This window comes from Miniopterus schreibersii (genome assembly GCF_964146895.1).
Source record: "Miniopterus schreibersii genome assembly, chromosome: 3".
In the NCBI taxonomy this organism is placed as follows: Eukaryota; Metazoa; Chordata; class Mammalia; order Chiroptera; family Miniopteridae; genus Miniopterus; species Miniopterus schreibersii.
The window spans coordinates 76804186-76817690 of NC_138103.1; the positions used below are offsets into that span (position 1 = coordinate 76804186).

Genomic DNA, 13505 nt, shown 5'->3' on the forward strand with positions numbered 1-13505 from the left:
CAGCTGGACTCTGCTATAACATTTTCCATTTCCATGGAATTTTGTTTTTTTTCTGAATGTCCCTTCTTGATGGCGCCCTGCTGGACGTGCTCTCCCTGTCTCTCCACAGCCACCCCTCAGCCTCACGGCCCACCCACAGTCTGTCCCTTTTTCCCAGCCCCACTGCTCCCCCAATTTTTGTGCCTCAAAGGAGTTTGCTAAAGCTTTGATGGTGTTTCATGAGGGAGCAAAATTAGATATATCTTAATCTGCCTTCTTTACCCAAAATGAGATACATTTTGACCTAAAAATAGGATCATTCTACATACAGTGTATTTAATTTTTTTAACCTGAGAAATGCATTAACACTATGGAAGAATTAGAAAAGAAATATTTTTTATGAAAGTGTGATCATGGCCTTGGCGGGTGTGGCTTAGTGGTTTGGAGCATCATCCTGTACACCTGCAGGTCATGGGTTTGGCTCCCAGTTAGGGTGTGTATGGGGTGCGGAGTGGGGGGACAACCGATGTTTCTCACGTCGATGCTTTTCTCTCTCTCTCTTACCTTCTCTCTAAAAATCATTTATATATATCATATATATCTCTCCATCCGTCCATCCTTGGGTAAGGATTTTTTTTAAAGTGCGATCATGCTGCACGCAGCTGCCTCCAACTTGTGTTGCCTGGTGGACTGTGTACCCAGCACCCCTGAGCAGCCTGCACCCCCTAGGCTCTGTCCTGCTTTTTGCTACTATAAACATCACTATGCCTTCCTCTCTTACCCTTTGTGATCGTTCATTGTGACAGATTCCTCGGCTCAGGATGGCAGGGCTGGAGCTCAGTTTTTACACATTTAGCAAGTGGCCCCAGTCAGCCTGCCCAGCTTGGATTATCACCTCGCTCATCTGATGAGTGGAAGTTCAGGATTCACCAATATTTGCATTTGGGATTTTATGCTGCAGTTGAACTTTGTCTTCATACATTTCTTGGTTATTTTTATTCTCTAATAAGTTATATTTTCTTGTACTTGGTCAATTTCTCTACTGTTTGCAATAGCTTCATTTTATCACTTCTACTGATCCTTTGATTATGTTGTAAATAATTTCCCCCCCGTTTGTCATTTGTCCTTCAACTTTGTTTATGATTTAAATGGCCTTTTCTACTTTAAGTTACAGAATGACTACTATATTCCGTCATAAGACCTTTTATGGTTTGAATTTTCTCTTTTAAATCTTCAAACCAACTACAATTTTTCACAAAGTTGGAGGGGCACGCTACCTCTGAGAGGCCTCCACCCTGCTGGCCATTTCCTGTTCCTCCACCTGGCAGCTCTGACATCACCAGTGCTTCCTTATAAAAATCTTATCTTGATATTTTTCTCCATGACACTGTCCACAAAGAATGTACACTCTAATCTCTCTCCTCTGCCTGTACATCTGAGATCACTAAACCCAATCCTTGCAGTCATAGGTGCAGCCCGACTGCACTGTTTTTAATAATAGACCTCTCTTCTTGGGCACCTAACAGCCAGGGGTCCCTGGCATTCCTCTCCAATGAGAACTGTGCATGAAAAATAAGCATTTCCCTATGACATGCTTAGTATGAACCGAATGATATTGCTACAGAATTTGTCCTTAAAATGAGAACCTGGACCTCTCACACTGTGAGGTGCAGGCAGGGCTGCCATTGGCTTCTCAGTCACTCCCAGGCAGCCCCTGGGTGTCCAAGTGCCACCAGCCTGAAGAATATTTCTGGGGTATATTTAGCATAGTAAGAAGTTTCAAAACTGAAAGTTCTGGATTTATTTTTCAATGATCTCAGTTTCCATTTCCAAACAGTGAAAATAGTTATAAACTTGAGCCTGCATTGTGGCTCCTGCTGCTCTGTAGTTACTGATGACATGTTCAAGGGAGATGCAGCGTTTGCATCAGGACAAGGAGTGTCATCTGCCTGAACGAGTGAGCCAGCCCCTGAGCGACTTCTGGCTCCTCCTTCGCCCTCCACAGTCTTAGAGCCAGACTCCTTCACACGTTTAATAGTAAAACCTTCTTTTCCCATGTAGATCAAATCATGGTTTGAAAAAGAGCAAGAGAAATTCCTGAGCCCCTTGGAGCTGCTCTCTGTTGAGAACGGGAAGCTGCAGCAGCAGGAGCTGCAAGCCAGGCAGCCCAGGCCCATGGTGGGTGCAGTCCAGCCCTCGCTCCGAAACCCCAGAGTAAGTGCCCAGCTTATGCTGATGCTTGATTCCTTGGGCTACAGCAGTGTTGTCAGAAAGGACCACAGCTGATGGAAGAGAACAACTCAAAGGACACAGAGGAAATAGTCCGGGATGTCGGGAGGTGTCTGAGCGCCACAGCTGGCCAGGCTGAGTGGAAGGAGGGAGAGCTGGCCCAGTGGGTCCTCCAGTCCCCGTTCTCCGAGCCGGTAAGAGACCCAGTGGAATCTCAAGGACCTGCATGTGCTGCCCTTGTCCTTTACTTTCAGACATTTAGTGAGTGCTGTCCCCGTGCAGGTCTGGGTGGGCCAAGCACTGGGCCAGCTGGCCAGCACTCCTGTCAGACCACGTCCCAGCACAGGGCAGGGCAGGGGTAGGAGGTCTCTATCCACTGTCACGGCCTCTCAGGCTCCACCACCAGGCAGAGGTGTGGAATAACTGATTTCACAGACATCTCATGGTCCTGGGACACCCTTCATGGTGCCCTTGGGGACCGTGGAGGACTTGTCTGCCCTTTGGGTGAGTCTGGACGGCAGCTGTCCCCTGGGTGTTCCTCTCACTCCGGCCATCTGGCTCACCCTGGTCCTTGATTTGGGTGCCTGGATAGCAGAACAAGTGTGACCTGAGTTCACTCAAGCTACTCGCTTGCCACATAACATTCGGTGGGGCCTGCATAGCCATCGGGCCATGCGAGTCCCTCACTGTACTGATCAGCGCCCTCCTTTGCTGCACAGGTGAACAAGAGGACACTGCGTTGCAGTGAGTGCCTGGAACCCCTGGGCCCAGAGCTGGTTGCTGAGTATTTGAAGAGCTGTCCCCAGGATGCCATGGAGGTGTCTGCGAGCTTGGGGGTATTGGGCCTGGGTGGCCAGCAGGCGCTGAAGCAGTGGCATGCCTTGTGGCTCCAGTGCCAGCAGACCCGACTCTGCTCCCAGGAGGCCCTTTCTGAGGCTGCCTCGGGCCCCAGTGCCCTGCCTCTGGAGCAGAGACCCTTGAAGCTTGAGCTTGTCCAGGGGGCCGAGATGAGGCACCGTGAGACATCCTGGATCCCCCCCACTGACCCCGAGGGCTGTGCTGGGGAGCGGACACAACTGCTATCCAGCCTCCCCGGACAAGTCGCTCTGTGTGGGCAGGAGGGTGAGCACCTGGACCCAGGTGTGCATACCCCAGACGACAGTTCCACCTGCTCCTCTGAGCCTGTCCAGACCCCCATCATCCACCACAGGAAACATCCCCTGAAGAAAATTATGAAGAAAACACTAAGCTTTGAGAGTCCACAGCTTGACAGTAGCCCCAGGGACTCCCACCGGCCAGGCCACACTGGGGTCTTCATCAAAGGCCTGGAGGTGACCAGCACCATGGCCTCGGAGAAGAAGCCCCCACTGAGGCCACGTGCCGAAAGCCCCCTAGTCACTCGGAACCGGAGCCTGTCCTCTCCCTCCAGGATCCACCCCTCTGAGGAGGATAGGAGGAGGCCAGCAGGAAGGTGAGGTGGATGCCCTGCAGCCTTAGGGCCTAGTGGTCAGTGGGAATCTAGAAATGCAAAGCCATTAAATTTGCTCTGCCAGACAGAAAGTCTGCAGATATCCCTCTAGCCTACCCTGTCCTGTCCAGGCCAGCCGGACTCGCGTTTGGCCTTAAGCAACATATTAGTTACCTCCTGTGTTCAGAACAGAGTCGTTGAGAACTGCTTTCTTTTTCATGGCGTGTGGTTACCTGACACACCCACTCTGATGGTTAACCAAGTCTAGTTACTTGAAGTCCATTTTTAGAAAATTGCAATAAGCAAATCAAGCCCACAATATGAAAAAAATTATGTTAAAAATTGCTTTTAAAAAGTCTCTAAGTGCTGTGGTAAGAAGTTTGTACCTATTTGTTTATTGCCCAAATGAAGATGGATGTACATTTTAATTTATTGATCTTTGAGATGTTTGTAAAATACTTTTTATTAATTGTTTAGATAAAGTGGCAAGAATTCTTCCCACCTCTAATGCCAGACAGTGACACTGGCTGGTGCCACAGCACTTCTGTGCTGTTTGCTGTTTTCATAGTGAGTGTTGCAGCCTGAGGTGGGGCGTCCTAGTTTATTTGCTGGGTTGTTGTCCTGTGTTTCCTCCTCATGCAGAACAGCTTTAATCTGAACTGAGATGGTTACAAAATACTCTTCTGAAACACACCTTTAAGTTTCAAAACCCTGGGCAGTTACAGTGTGCCTTGGTGAAGGTAAAGGTTTCATTTTTACAGTGGCGGGAGCAGCTGCGGTGTGTTTCCCTGCGGGCTGGAATCCGTGGGAAGGTGGCAGTGGGTAACGCGGGTTTGCAGGTGGCCTTCCAGCTCCACTATGCTTATGTAAAAAGTTTCAGGGCAGCAGAATGAAGAGGTGGAGCCATCTACTCAGAAGAGCTGCCCCTGGTCACCCAGAGTGGACATCCTGGGTCGGGAAGGGAGCAGGTTTGGAAAGCCATCCTGCCTTTGCCCCTGGAGATAGGTCTCCTCTCCCACCATTCTCAGGCCACAGACCCACCACTCTAGGGTCTGGTAGGTAGGAGTCTACAGTCTACCAGAAAGGGAGCAAGTCCTCCTCAAACTCCAGGGCACCAGGGGTTGGGGGTGAGGGAGACCATTAAACCAAACCCATCTTTCCTGAAAACCTAAACCTGCTAGGTGTCCAGAGGGAGCTTCTGTCACCTGGTCAGCAGTCATTTTCCCAGAAATTTCTAGCTATTATGGCCTCATGAGTCAGTTTCCATTTAATTTGGTCCAAATCTCTAGACTACTCTCATTTTAATTTTGTTTCTGAGTATTTAAGGAGGACACTTGTTTTCTGTGAGTGTTGACGGGAGGTGATTCTCTGAGGCCCGTGCTATACAACAGGGGCACCTTGAGGCTGCCCAGCAGTAGGTGCTCCCGGCTGGCCACATGTGCTGTCTTCTTAGAAACAATAAGTATTTATAAAATCTGTTATGTGTGGGTGGGAGTGGAGAAAGTTGAGTTTTCCAGGTCTGCAGTAAGTGGAATGTAGTCAGGAACATTTCTGACCACTGGCATATTTTCATCATTATTTGCTTTTAATTTTTTTCCAAATTAAAAAAAAAGTTAAGACATTTAATGGCAGAAAAATTTTGCCAATCGCCATTAGTGTCATTAGGATTGAGTAATTTAAGAAAGTTGACAATAGGATGCTATCAAGTAGGGGAGAAAAGCAGTGTGCCTCGTTATTAGTGGGTGGGGCCCAGGTCACCAGCAGACCTCTTCTCCATGCCCTGATGAAGTACCTTCGGTGCAGTTGATTGGTGACACGTATGTGCTAGCATGCACACCAGAAGGAGCCCCAGGAGTCCTGGGCCAGTGGAAGGAGCTGTCCGCCCCTGCTGTTCATCTCCTCACGGTCCTGGGCCCCGAGGCCCTGCTCTGGTGTCTTCTGCTCCAGCTGCTTCTCCTCAGCCCCTGGGTCAGATGTCACTGCCGTTTAAAGCTGTTTTGTTTTTTGTTTTTTCAGAAATCTCTTCTGATAGGTTAGCAGTTGAGTTGCATCAGAAATCTCATAAATCTCTAGCACAGCCTTCCTTGCACAAGGCTCGCCACTGAGGGGCAAGTCTTCTTATTGCTGCAGCCACCCCCTGAAGCAGGCGCTAACCAGGCTGCCTGGAAATGAGAACCCGCAGGACTCAGCTTAGTCAGGGAGCCTGCGAATCTCTCCTTTCCAGTTTCCCAAAGGATTTTCATCTGCAGAGGCCATGACCAGTAACATGGAAACGTTTCATGTAACACACACCTCTCCCCTGTATCTCTTACCTTTTCCTACCCTATGCCAGGGGAGCAGCTCCAGGTGGCCAAGCGACTGGTGTGGGGCATTCTTGACGTTACTCACAGCTGAGGACGCACCGCAGCTGGAAAGGTTCTGTGCCGTGCGCCTCCCGTTGTGCACCCTCCTGCATATCCCTCAGCCCCGCCCGCTCTCTGTCTTCCAGCAGCCGCCTGCAGCACATAATGGCCGAGATGATCTCCACGGAGAGGGAGTATGTTAGGTCCTTAGGATATGTCATCGACAACTATTTTCCAGAAATGGAAAGAGTGGACCTGCCTCAGGACCTGCGAGGGAAGCGCGGCATCATTTTTGGGAACTTGGAGAAGCTCTACGACTTCCACCAGCAGCACTTCCTCGTGGAGCTGGAGCACTGCCGGCACTGCCCCTTGGCCGTGGGACGCGGGTTTCTGCGACATGTAAGTCCCCCCACGCAGTGGGCAGAGATCGCCCTCAGAGCAGCGGGCTCTGGAGTGCCAGCCCACATTTTAGGCCATTGGGAGCCTGCGCTCCAGGCTTAGGAAATGTGTCCTCCAGCAGCACATTAAGACCTGTCAATACACAGGCACCCAGAATAGACAGTGAGCCCATAGGTCCAACAGCACGGGACACTGTACTTCCAGTTCACCTGGTGGCACCCTCGTTGAGGGCCACATGGCGCTGGGGCTTCATCCACATCATCACACTTAATTCTGTCGACAGCCCCACTTCCTCAACACTCGAACCTCATCAGAACTCCCAAAACCAGTTCACTTCCTGCGCTGAGAAGCCCACCATCCCTTCACAGTCCTCCTGCCTGGGGCCCACCCAGCTCCCCTTCCAGACGGACCCCAGGATCAGCATGACCGGCTCTGAGAGAACCTGGTCGGGATGCATGGACTAACTTGAGGAGAGCTGCCAACTCTTGGCTAAGTCTCTTCTCAGCCATGAACGTGGAATATCTCTCTGTTGGAGTCTCTGATAAAATTCTTAATTCTCTCTGAAAAGATTTTTTGAACAAGTAGCTACTAGGCACTGGGCACCCAAGTGGCTCTGTGCTGTGGGCAGATGACACCTTTGCCCTGGTGTTATTAAATATAAGTAACCACAAGAAAATACCGGGGATGACAGAAAGTCCACATGATGTCTTTTCGGCTCTTTTTGGAAGGGTGCTTTTAGCCATAAGGTGCAATTGGTATAATGTTTCATATTTGTGAGAATTTTAAATGTTTAGACCACTTCAATTCTTGACCGTTAACAAAAATTCCAGCACTCCCATGGCCCTCTCCAGCCCGCCCTGAGTGCTCCTTGCACCTCTTCCCCCAAACACTGTACTTAAGACCCACCCAGAACCCTGGCATTGCCCCCAGGAGCACCCACGGTGCTGGGGAACCGAGGTGGCCCTAATGCAGCTCTGTGTTTTTTTCTCATGACCGTGTTGGGAACGGTGCTCCCGGGCTGGGGCCCGCACTCAGGTGCATCATGCCCTCCCCTTTGCAGGAAGAACAGTTTGGCATGTACGCGCTCTACAGCAAGAACAAGCCCCAGTCGGACGCCCTGCTCTGCAGCCATGGCCACGCCTTCTTCAAGGTCATCCCCCAGCCCGCCAGCCTGCCACACCGCCCCTGGCCTGACCTAAACTGACCCTGTCCCCTGGCCCTTGCAGGACAAGCAACAGGCCCTGGGTGACAAGATGGACCTGTCCTCCTACCTGCTGAAGCCCGTGCAGCGCATGGGCAAGTACGCACTGCTGCTCCAGGACTTGGTCAAGGAGGCCGAACACTGCCCTGCCCACGAGCAGGAGCTGGGTGAGGTGAAGGCCGCAGAGGACATGGTCCGCTTCCAGCTGCGCCACGGCAACGATCTGCTGGCCATGGATGCTGTCCGCGGCTGTGATGTAAGTACCCCAAGGCCCCAGCAGGCTCTCGTGGTTCAGGGCTTCGGGTCGATCAAGGAGAAGGACATGTCTGGGATCAGGAGCACAGAACTTTTCTTTAGGGATGTCCCTGAAGCTTAGATCTTCCAGAGGCCCCCACCCAAGGGAGAAACGGGAGCAGAGAAGAACTCAGTGCCCTGCTTTAGAGCAGCAGCTGTAGGGTGTGAGATGAGGTGGGCTCTAGATGCTACACATCTGCTTACTGGGGATATTTTAAAACAACTGGACGCATGAAAATTGAGTGGGGCCATTGGGCTTGGGGCCTGGCCTGCCCATTTACAAGCTGGTCTCTACTGGGGGACCAAGGCTGGCATCCACATCCCCCACACTGTGGAATGGCAGAACAACATGGGCAGGAAGAGGAGACTCCCACTCAGGCAGGACCCCTTGTCTCTGATTGTCAGGCAGATGGCTATGGAATTTCCAGATCACAGTGAAAATGCGGGTGCCTTGCTAAGAGCAGCATTACAACCCATGAACACAGACAATAGTGTGGTGAAGGCCTGAGGACGGGGGTGGGAGTCAGGAGGAGGGGATCAATGGGGGAAAAAGGTAACATCTGTAATACTTTCAACAATAAAGATAAATAAATAAAAAGAGTTTCAAGAGGACAGCAAAGCAGCAAACCACAGGGTTATCACCAAGGACCCACAGCCCCTCAGACTCTCCCAGTGAGGTTAGCTGAGTGATTGGGATGACTGGGATCCACCCAGCATTCTCAGGCATCACCAGAACAGTGCTGTGCATGGAGGGAAGGTTGTAGGGAGAGACATCTCAGTGGTGTTTCTGTCTTTCGGGATCCATCCACAAAGACCACTAGTCTGGCTGGGGCATGGCAAGTACATCCCCGAGTATCTGCCCAAGTCCCAGCTCAGAGGGATTTCCGTGGTGTGAGATGGCTCAGGTGTGGAATTCATAATGTTACTCTTGGGGCTGCCACATTGGGCGGTTTATACACAGTGAGTGAAATTTTGGCCCTTCAACAAGGGGGTTTCCATTAAAATGAGCATAAGGGATGCCCTGGCCAGTGTGGCTAAGTTGGTTGAGTGTTGTCTGGTGCATCAAGAGGTTGCCGGTACTATTCTCAGTCAGGGCACATACCTGGGTTGCAGGCTTGATCCCTAGAAGGGGGTGTCCCCAGTAGGGGGCGTGCAGAAGGCAGCCGATCGATGTTTCTCTCTCACATTTGTGTTTCTCTTTCCCTCCCTCACCCTTCCTCTCTTTTTAAAATCAATAAAAACTTTTTTTTTTTAATGAACAAAGGGTTTTGAAGTGGGAAGTTTAGTAAAATTGAAGACAGGCTTTTACTGTAACATCCATGCAGATGAGCAGGAATATGGGCATGAGGGAACCCCACCCTGAGGGTTCTGCACCCAGTTCCAGTGTAAGGGTTTTCCCCACACATCCCAGCAATTCTCGGACACTGGCTGGGTATCCTGCAATTTAACTCACTTCTGAAACCATCTACGCTTCAATGATGTCAGACCCCACAGGCTAAGGGCTCAGTCCCATAACACTCCTCCCCACTTCAGATGCCAATCACAAGTCCAGGTTGTCACCTGTTCTTCTGACCAACCAGCTATAGATGGGAGGTTCCCGAGACCCCCTCCTGGGTCCCATTAATTTGCTAGAGCAGCTCACAGAACTCAGGGAAACATCTCACTTACTGGATCACCAGTTTATTATAAAGAATACAATTCAGGAACAAGACGGAAGAGATGCACAGGGCAAGGTGTGGGGAAAGGGTATTTAGTGCCCCCGCATCTTCATGTGCTCACCAACAGGAGCTCTGCAAACCTGTCTTCTTGGGATTTTGTGGAGACCTCATTACATAGGTGTGATTGATGGGATCATTGGCCTTTGGTGTTGGCTCAGCCTCCAGCCCCTCCCCCCTCCAGAGGTCAAGATGGGATCAGATCAAACCCAGTGGTCCCTGAGGGAGGCTTGCTCCATCCACAGGTGAATTTGAAGGAGCAGGGGCAGCTGAGATGCCGGGATGAGTTCATCGTTTGCTGTGGAAGAAAGAAATATCTGAGGCACGTCTTCCTTTTCGAAGACCTCATCCTGTTTAGCAAGACCAGAAAGGTGGACGGAGGCTACGACATCTACACATACAAGCAATCCTTCAAGGTAATGCGCCCGCCTCGCACCTCATGCTGCTGGCATCAGGCTGGTCCTTGCAGGTCTTCATGGTATTTGTTTTTTTTCTGTGGTTCTTTGGCTGAATTTTGAAAACCTCAGACCCCAAAACTTCAAGGCTTTCCGTGTGCTGGTTCAGTGGCTGGAAAACAGTGTCTCCTCAGTCAGTCACTTCATTATGGATTTTGATAAAAGTGAACACCAAAGAGGCCTACCCCTCAGTGGGTCAAAGAAAGCTCTTAGGATAAAGAGCTTTTGGGACTCCTGGGAGGAGCCCACACCCATAATCCCTTACCTGCCAGCACGGAGGAACATGTCAGAGGTGTGACAGTTGTGTGACCCCACTCAGTGTGTGACAGCCAGAGGGCACCACAGAACCTTCCAATCCAGCCCTATTTCTCTAGAGGGGAAACTGAAGCCCTGAGAGGGAGCCAGTGTGGATGGGATGAAAACTTGATCCATTCTGTCCCGCACTAGCCCCCTGCCCGGCCTCATCCACACCATTTGGTATCTGGGCCTCCAGCACTGAGGCACTGGGGTCAAAGTGTCAGCCCAAAAGTGGTCAGTTGTTCAGAGAGTGTCTCTGAGGTTCCTCCCATGCTGTGATTGCAGATGGCTGAAATCGGTTTGACAGAATCCGTCGGGGACAGTGGTGTGAAGTTTGAGATCTGGTTCCGCAGGCGGCGGAAATCCCAGGACTCCTTCATTCTCCAGGCGAGCTCTCCAGAAGTCAAGACCATGTGGACTGACATGATCGGGAAGATCCTGTGGCGGCAGGCTCTGAGGAACAGAGGTGGGTGAGAGAGGGTGTGAGGCGAGCTCCCTGGCAGGGTGCCCATCCCAGAGGCCCAGACCTGGTGGCCCTTGGGAGGCCCTCAGTCAGCACCATTTACCAGGATCCGTCCCATTGGCACACAAACACATATTTCTCCTTAAAATAAGTATAAACAAGACCCCTGCCCCCGCTCTGCAGCACCTCCAGAGAGGGCTCATGGTCAGGCTTCTCAACTCCTTAGGCCCATGGGGGTCAGCTGTCTGCCCTGCCCTGTTTGTCAGGTCCTTCCAACTGACTGGATGCTGGGCTGATGGTCAGCTTGTGGTCTCCTTGCCCGTGAGGGCCCCTCCTCGATAAGACACCTTTTCCCTTCTGCTGCCCCCCTCCAGGTTTCTTCTTCCTCAATGTCACCCCTTTGGTCCCTCCTCTGCCCCGATTTAGTCACTAGGGCACCTCTGTCTACACTCTCAAGTGGCCATTCATCCAGTCTGGCCACTGTAAATGCCATCTTCATAGTGACCTTTAACCTGGCCCTCCTATGCCAGCTCTGACCCACAGACCTAGGGAACCCTAAGGGCTCTAACGTCAAAATGGCTAACACAACCATCTGTCCCCTCAGTGGCTGTACCCTGGCCAGAGCCTTAACCTATCACAGAGATGCCCCACATCCCCCTACGGCCGCCTCCTTCAAAGCATAGACCACACCTGCACACATGTATACACACATGTGCACATGTGCACATGCACACACATGTATGTGCTCACACACATGCACATGTACACGTGCTCATGCTGCACAAGGCAGCTCTGCTCAGGGTGCCTAGTGCCTCCTCGATCCCCTGGAGTGGATCAAGTGTAATTATTATCTTTCTTTTTTTTAGTTTTACCAAGAATTCATTGATTCTTAGACTCTCACCCTATGCTTAGATCTCCTCTCAGTATTCAAAGACACACAAATACCTGTCAGTGTGTCCTCATGGCTCTGTGCCTCCTGGAGGCCTCTGTCACCTCATGTTCTCTGAGGGCACCCAGCCCACATGCATGTGCCAGACTGGGAGCCCCAGACCCTTGGCCCCCCAGCATCACCCTGGGGAGCAGGGCCTGGCCCTGACATGCTCCTGGTCTGGACTGACAGTGTTGGGTGCAGAGCACAGTCAAGGGTGGTATTAAACCCAGGGAGTTACCTGAAAGCATGTCATGTCCTACATTCTTTTATTTCAGAACTCAGAATGCAAGAAATGGTGTCTATGGGATTAAGCAGCAAACTGTTCCTGGACATTAAGCCCAGCGACGCAGCAATAAGTGACCGGGCTGTCAAGTACCACATGAACAGAACAGGTAAGGTGGCCACAGCCCTTACCCCACTCTGCTCTGCCAACTAGAATCCAGGCCCCAGAGCTCCAGGGGCAGCTCTTAGCGCAGTGGGCTGACCACAGGCAGAGGGACCTGGTCGGTCTTCCTAAGGGGCCCTGTCTGGTTCTTACGTCTAGGCTGCACTTCTGAAGCAGAACCCAGACTGACTTACTTTCTGCCTCCTCCCAGAGTCAAGAACCCAAGCATCCATAGCTGTGCCCTCCCGTAACCACAGCACCCCCTTCAAGAGACCACACTCCACCATCTCAGACAGCAGCACCTCCTCCTCCAGCAGCCAGTCCTCTGCTGCCCTGCATGTGTCCTCCAGCCAAGCCCACTGGCCCTCGCCATACGATGTCCACGCCTGCATCAAGGAGGACGAGCCGGAGCAGGAGACGGGGAGCCAGCCTCCGCTACGTGAGTGCACTTATGCTCTGTGGCTGCCTGCGCTCCAGCCTCTGCTGGCTGATGTGGGTGGGGCCAGTGTATGTGTTTATTTGTTTCGCTTGATCTTATGTACTTCCAATGTTCTCAAACAAATTAGAATTTTTCTTTTATTTAAAGAAAACTTTCCCTTCCACCCAAGATGAAGTAATGGAATAGATTTAAAACAAACAGCAACAACAACAACAAAAAACAGACAAAACTAAACCAGATGAAATATATAAAATGAGAGATTTCAAAACACAGGGTATCTGACAACACAGAATAGTGACCCTGAGAGGCGGGAAGATGATGTGAGCCCTGGGACTGCCCTGGTTTCTGCCTTGGGAGCCCCAGGACATGGTGCAGCAGACTCCCCACATGGAGGAAACCAAGGTGGCAGGGGTTTGCAGGACAGAATAGGAGAGACCTGTGCAGTGAGAGACCTTAGGAGTCTGACAGATGGGTCCCCTCCAGAATCCAGCAAAGTAGCCATCAGCACAGCACATGAGGAGCCCCTAAAGCTGGGGAATCTGTGAAAGGACTAGAGAACACGGGCCCTTATTCCCACCAGCCAGATGGGATACTCATGGTTTGCAGGGTGCAGGGTGAGTCCTTGGAAGGTTCCACCTCAGGAGGAGGGAGCATTCGACTGAATAATGCCCCTGACCCACCCACCAGATCACAAAGCAAGACCCAAGAGGACCAGTTTCCAGGTAATTTACCTACAACCCAGAACAAAGCTTATGGAGATTTATAGAATCACAGAAGTATCCAGCACCCAGTAAGGTCAGTTCACATTGTGTGACATCTAGTCAGAACAACAGGTAAGCAAAGAAGTAGAAAACAGCCCAGCCAGCATGGCTCAGCAGTTGAGCATCAACCTATGATCCAGGAGACTG

The 13505-nt window shown here is 51.2% G+C and overlaps 1 protein-coding gene across 7 annotated transcripts in view; it reads left to right on the forward strand.

The window, feature by feature from the left end:
* The window catches only part of PLEKHG4B (pleckstrin homology and RhoGEF domain containing G4B), a 75892-nt gene that overhangs the window by 56795 nt on the left and 5592 nt on the right, over positions 1 to 13505 (forward strand). For 5 of the 7 annotated variants that reach the window (XM_081131958.1, XM_081131962.1, XM_081131963.1 and 2 more), the window contains 10 exons: positions 2041 to 2157; positions 2238 to 2402; positions 2928 to 3679; positions 6165 to 6417; positions 7478 to 7567; positions 7644 to 7874; positions 9873 to 10043; positions 10665 to 10845; positions 12049 to 12165; positions 12370 to 12597. In XM_081131958.1, the coding sequence (XP_080988084.1) occupies positions 2041 to 2157; positions 2238 to 2402; positions 2928 to 3679; positions 6165 to 6417; positions 7478 to 7567; positions 7644 to 7874; positions 9873 to 10043; positions 10665 to 10845; positions 12049 to 12165; positions 12370 to 12597 (2305 nt within the window). The remainder of the gene's footprint in view (positions 1 to 2040; positions 2158 to 2237; positions 2403 to 2927; positions 3680 to 6164; positions 6418 to 7477; positions 7568 to 7643; positions 7875 to 9872; positions 10044 to 10664; positions 10846 to 12048; positions 12166 to 12369; positions 12598 to 13505) is intronic. The other 2 variants (XM_081131960.1, XM_081131961.1) reach the window with 2 other exon arrangements.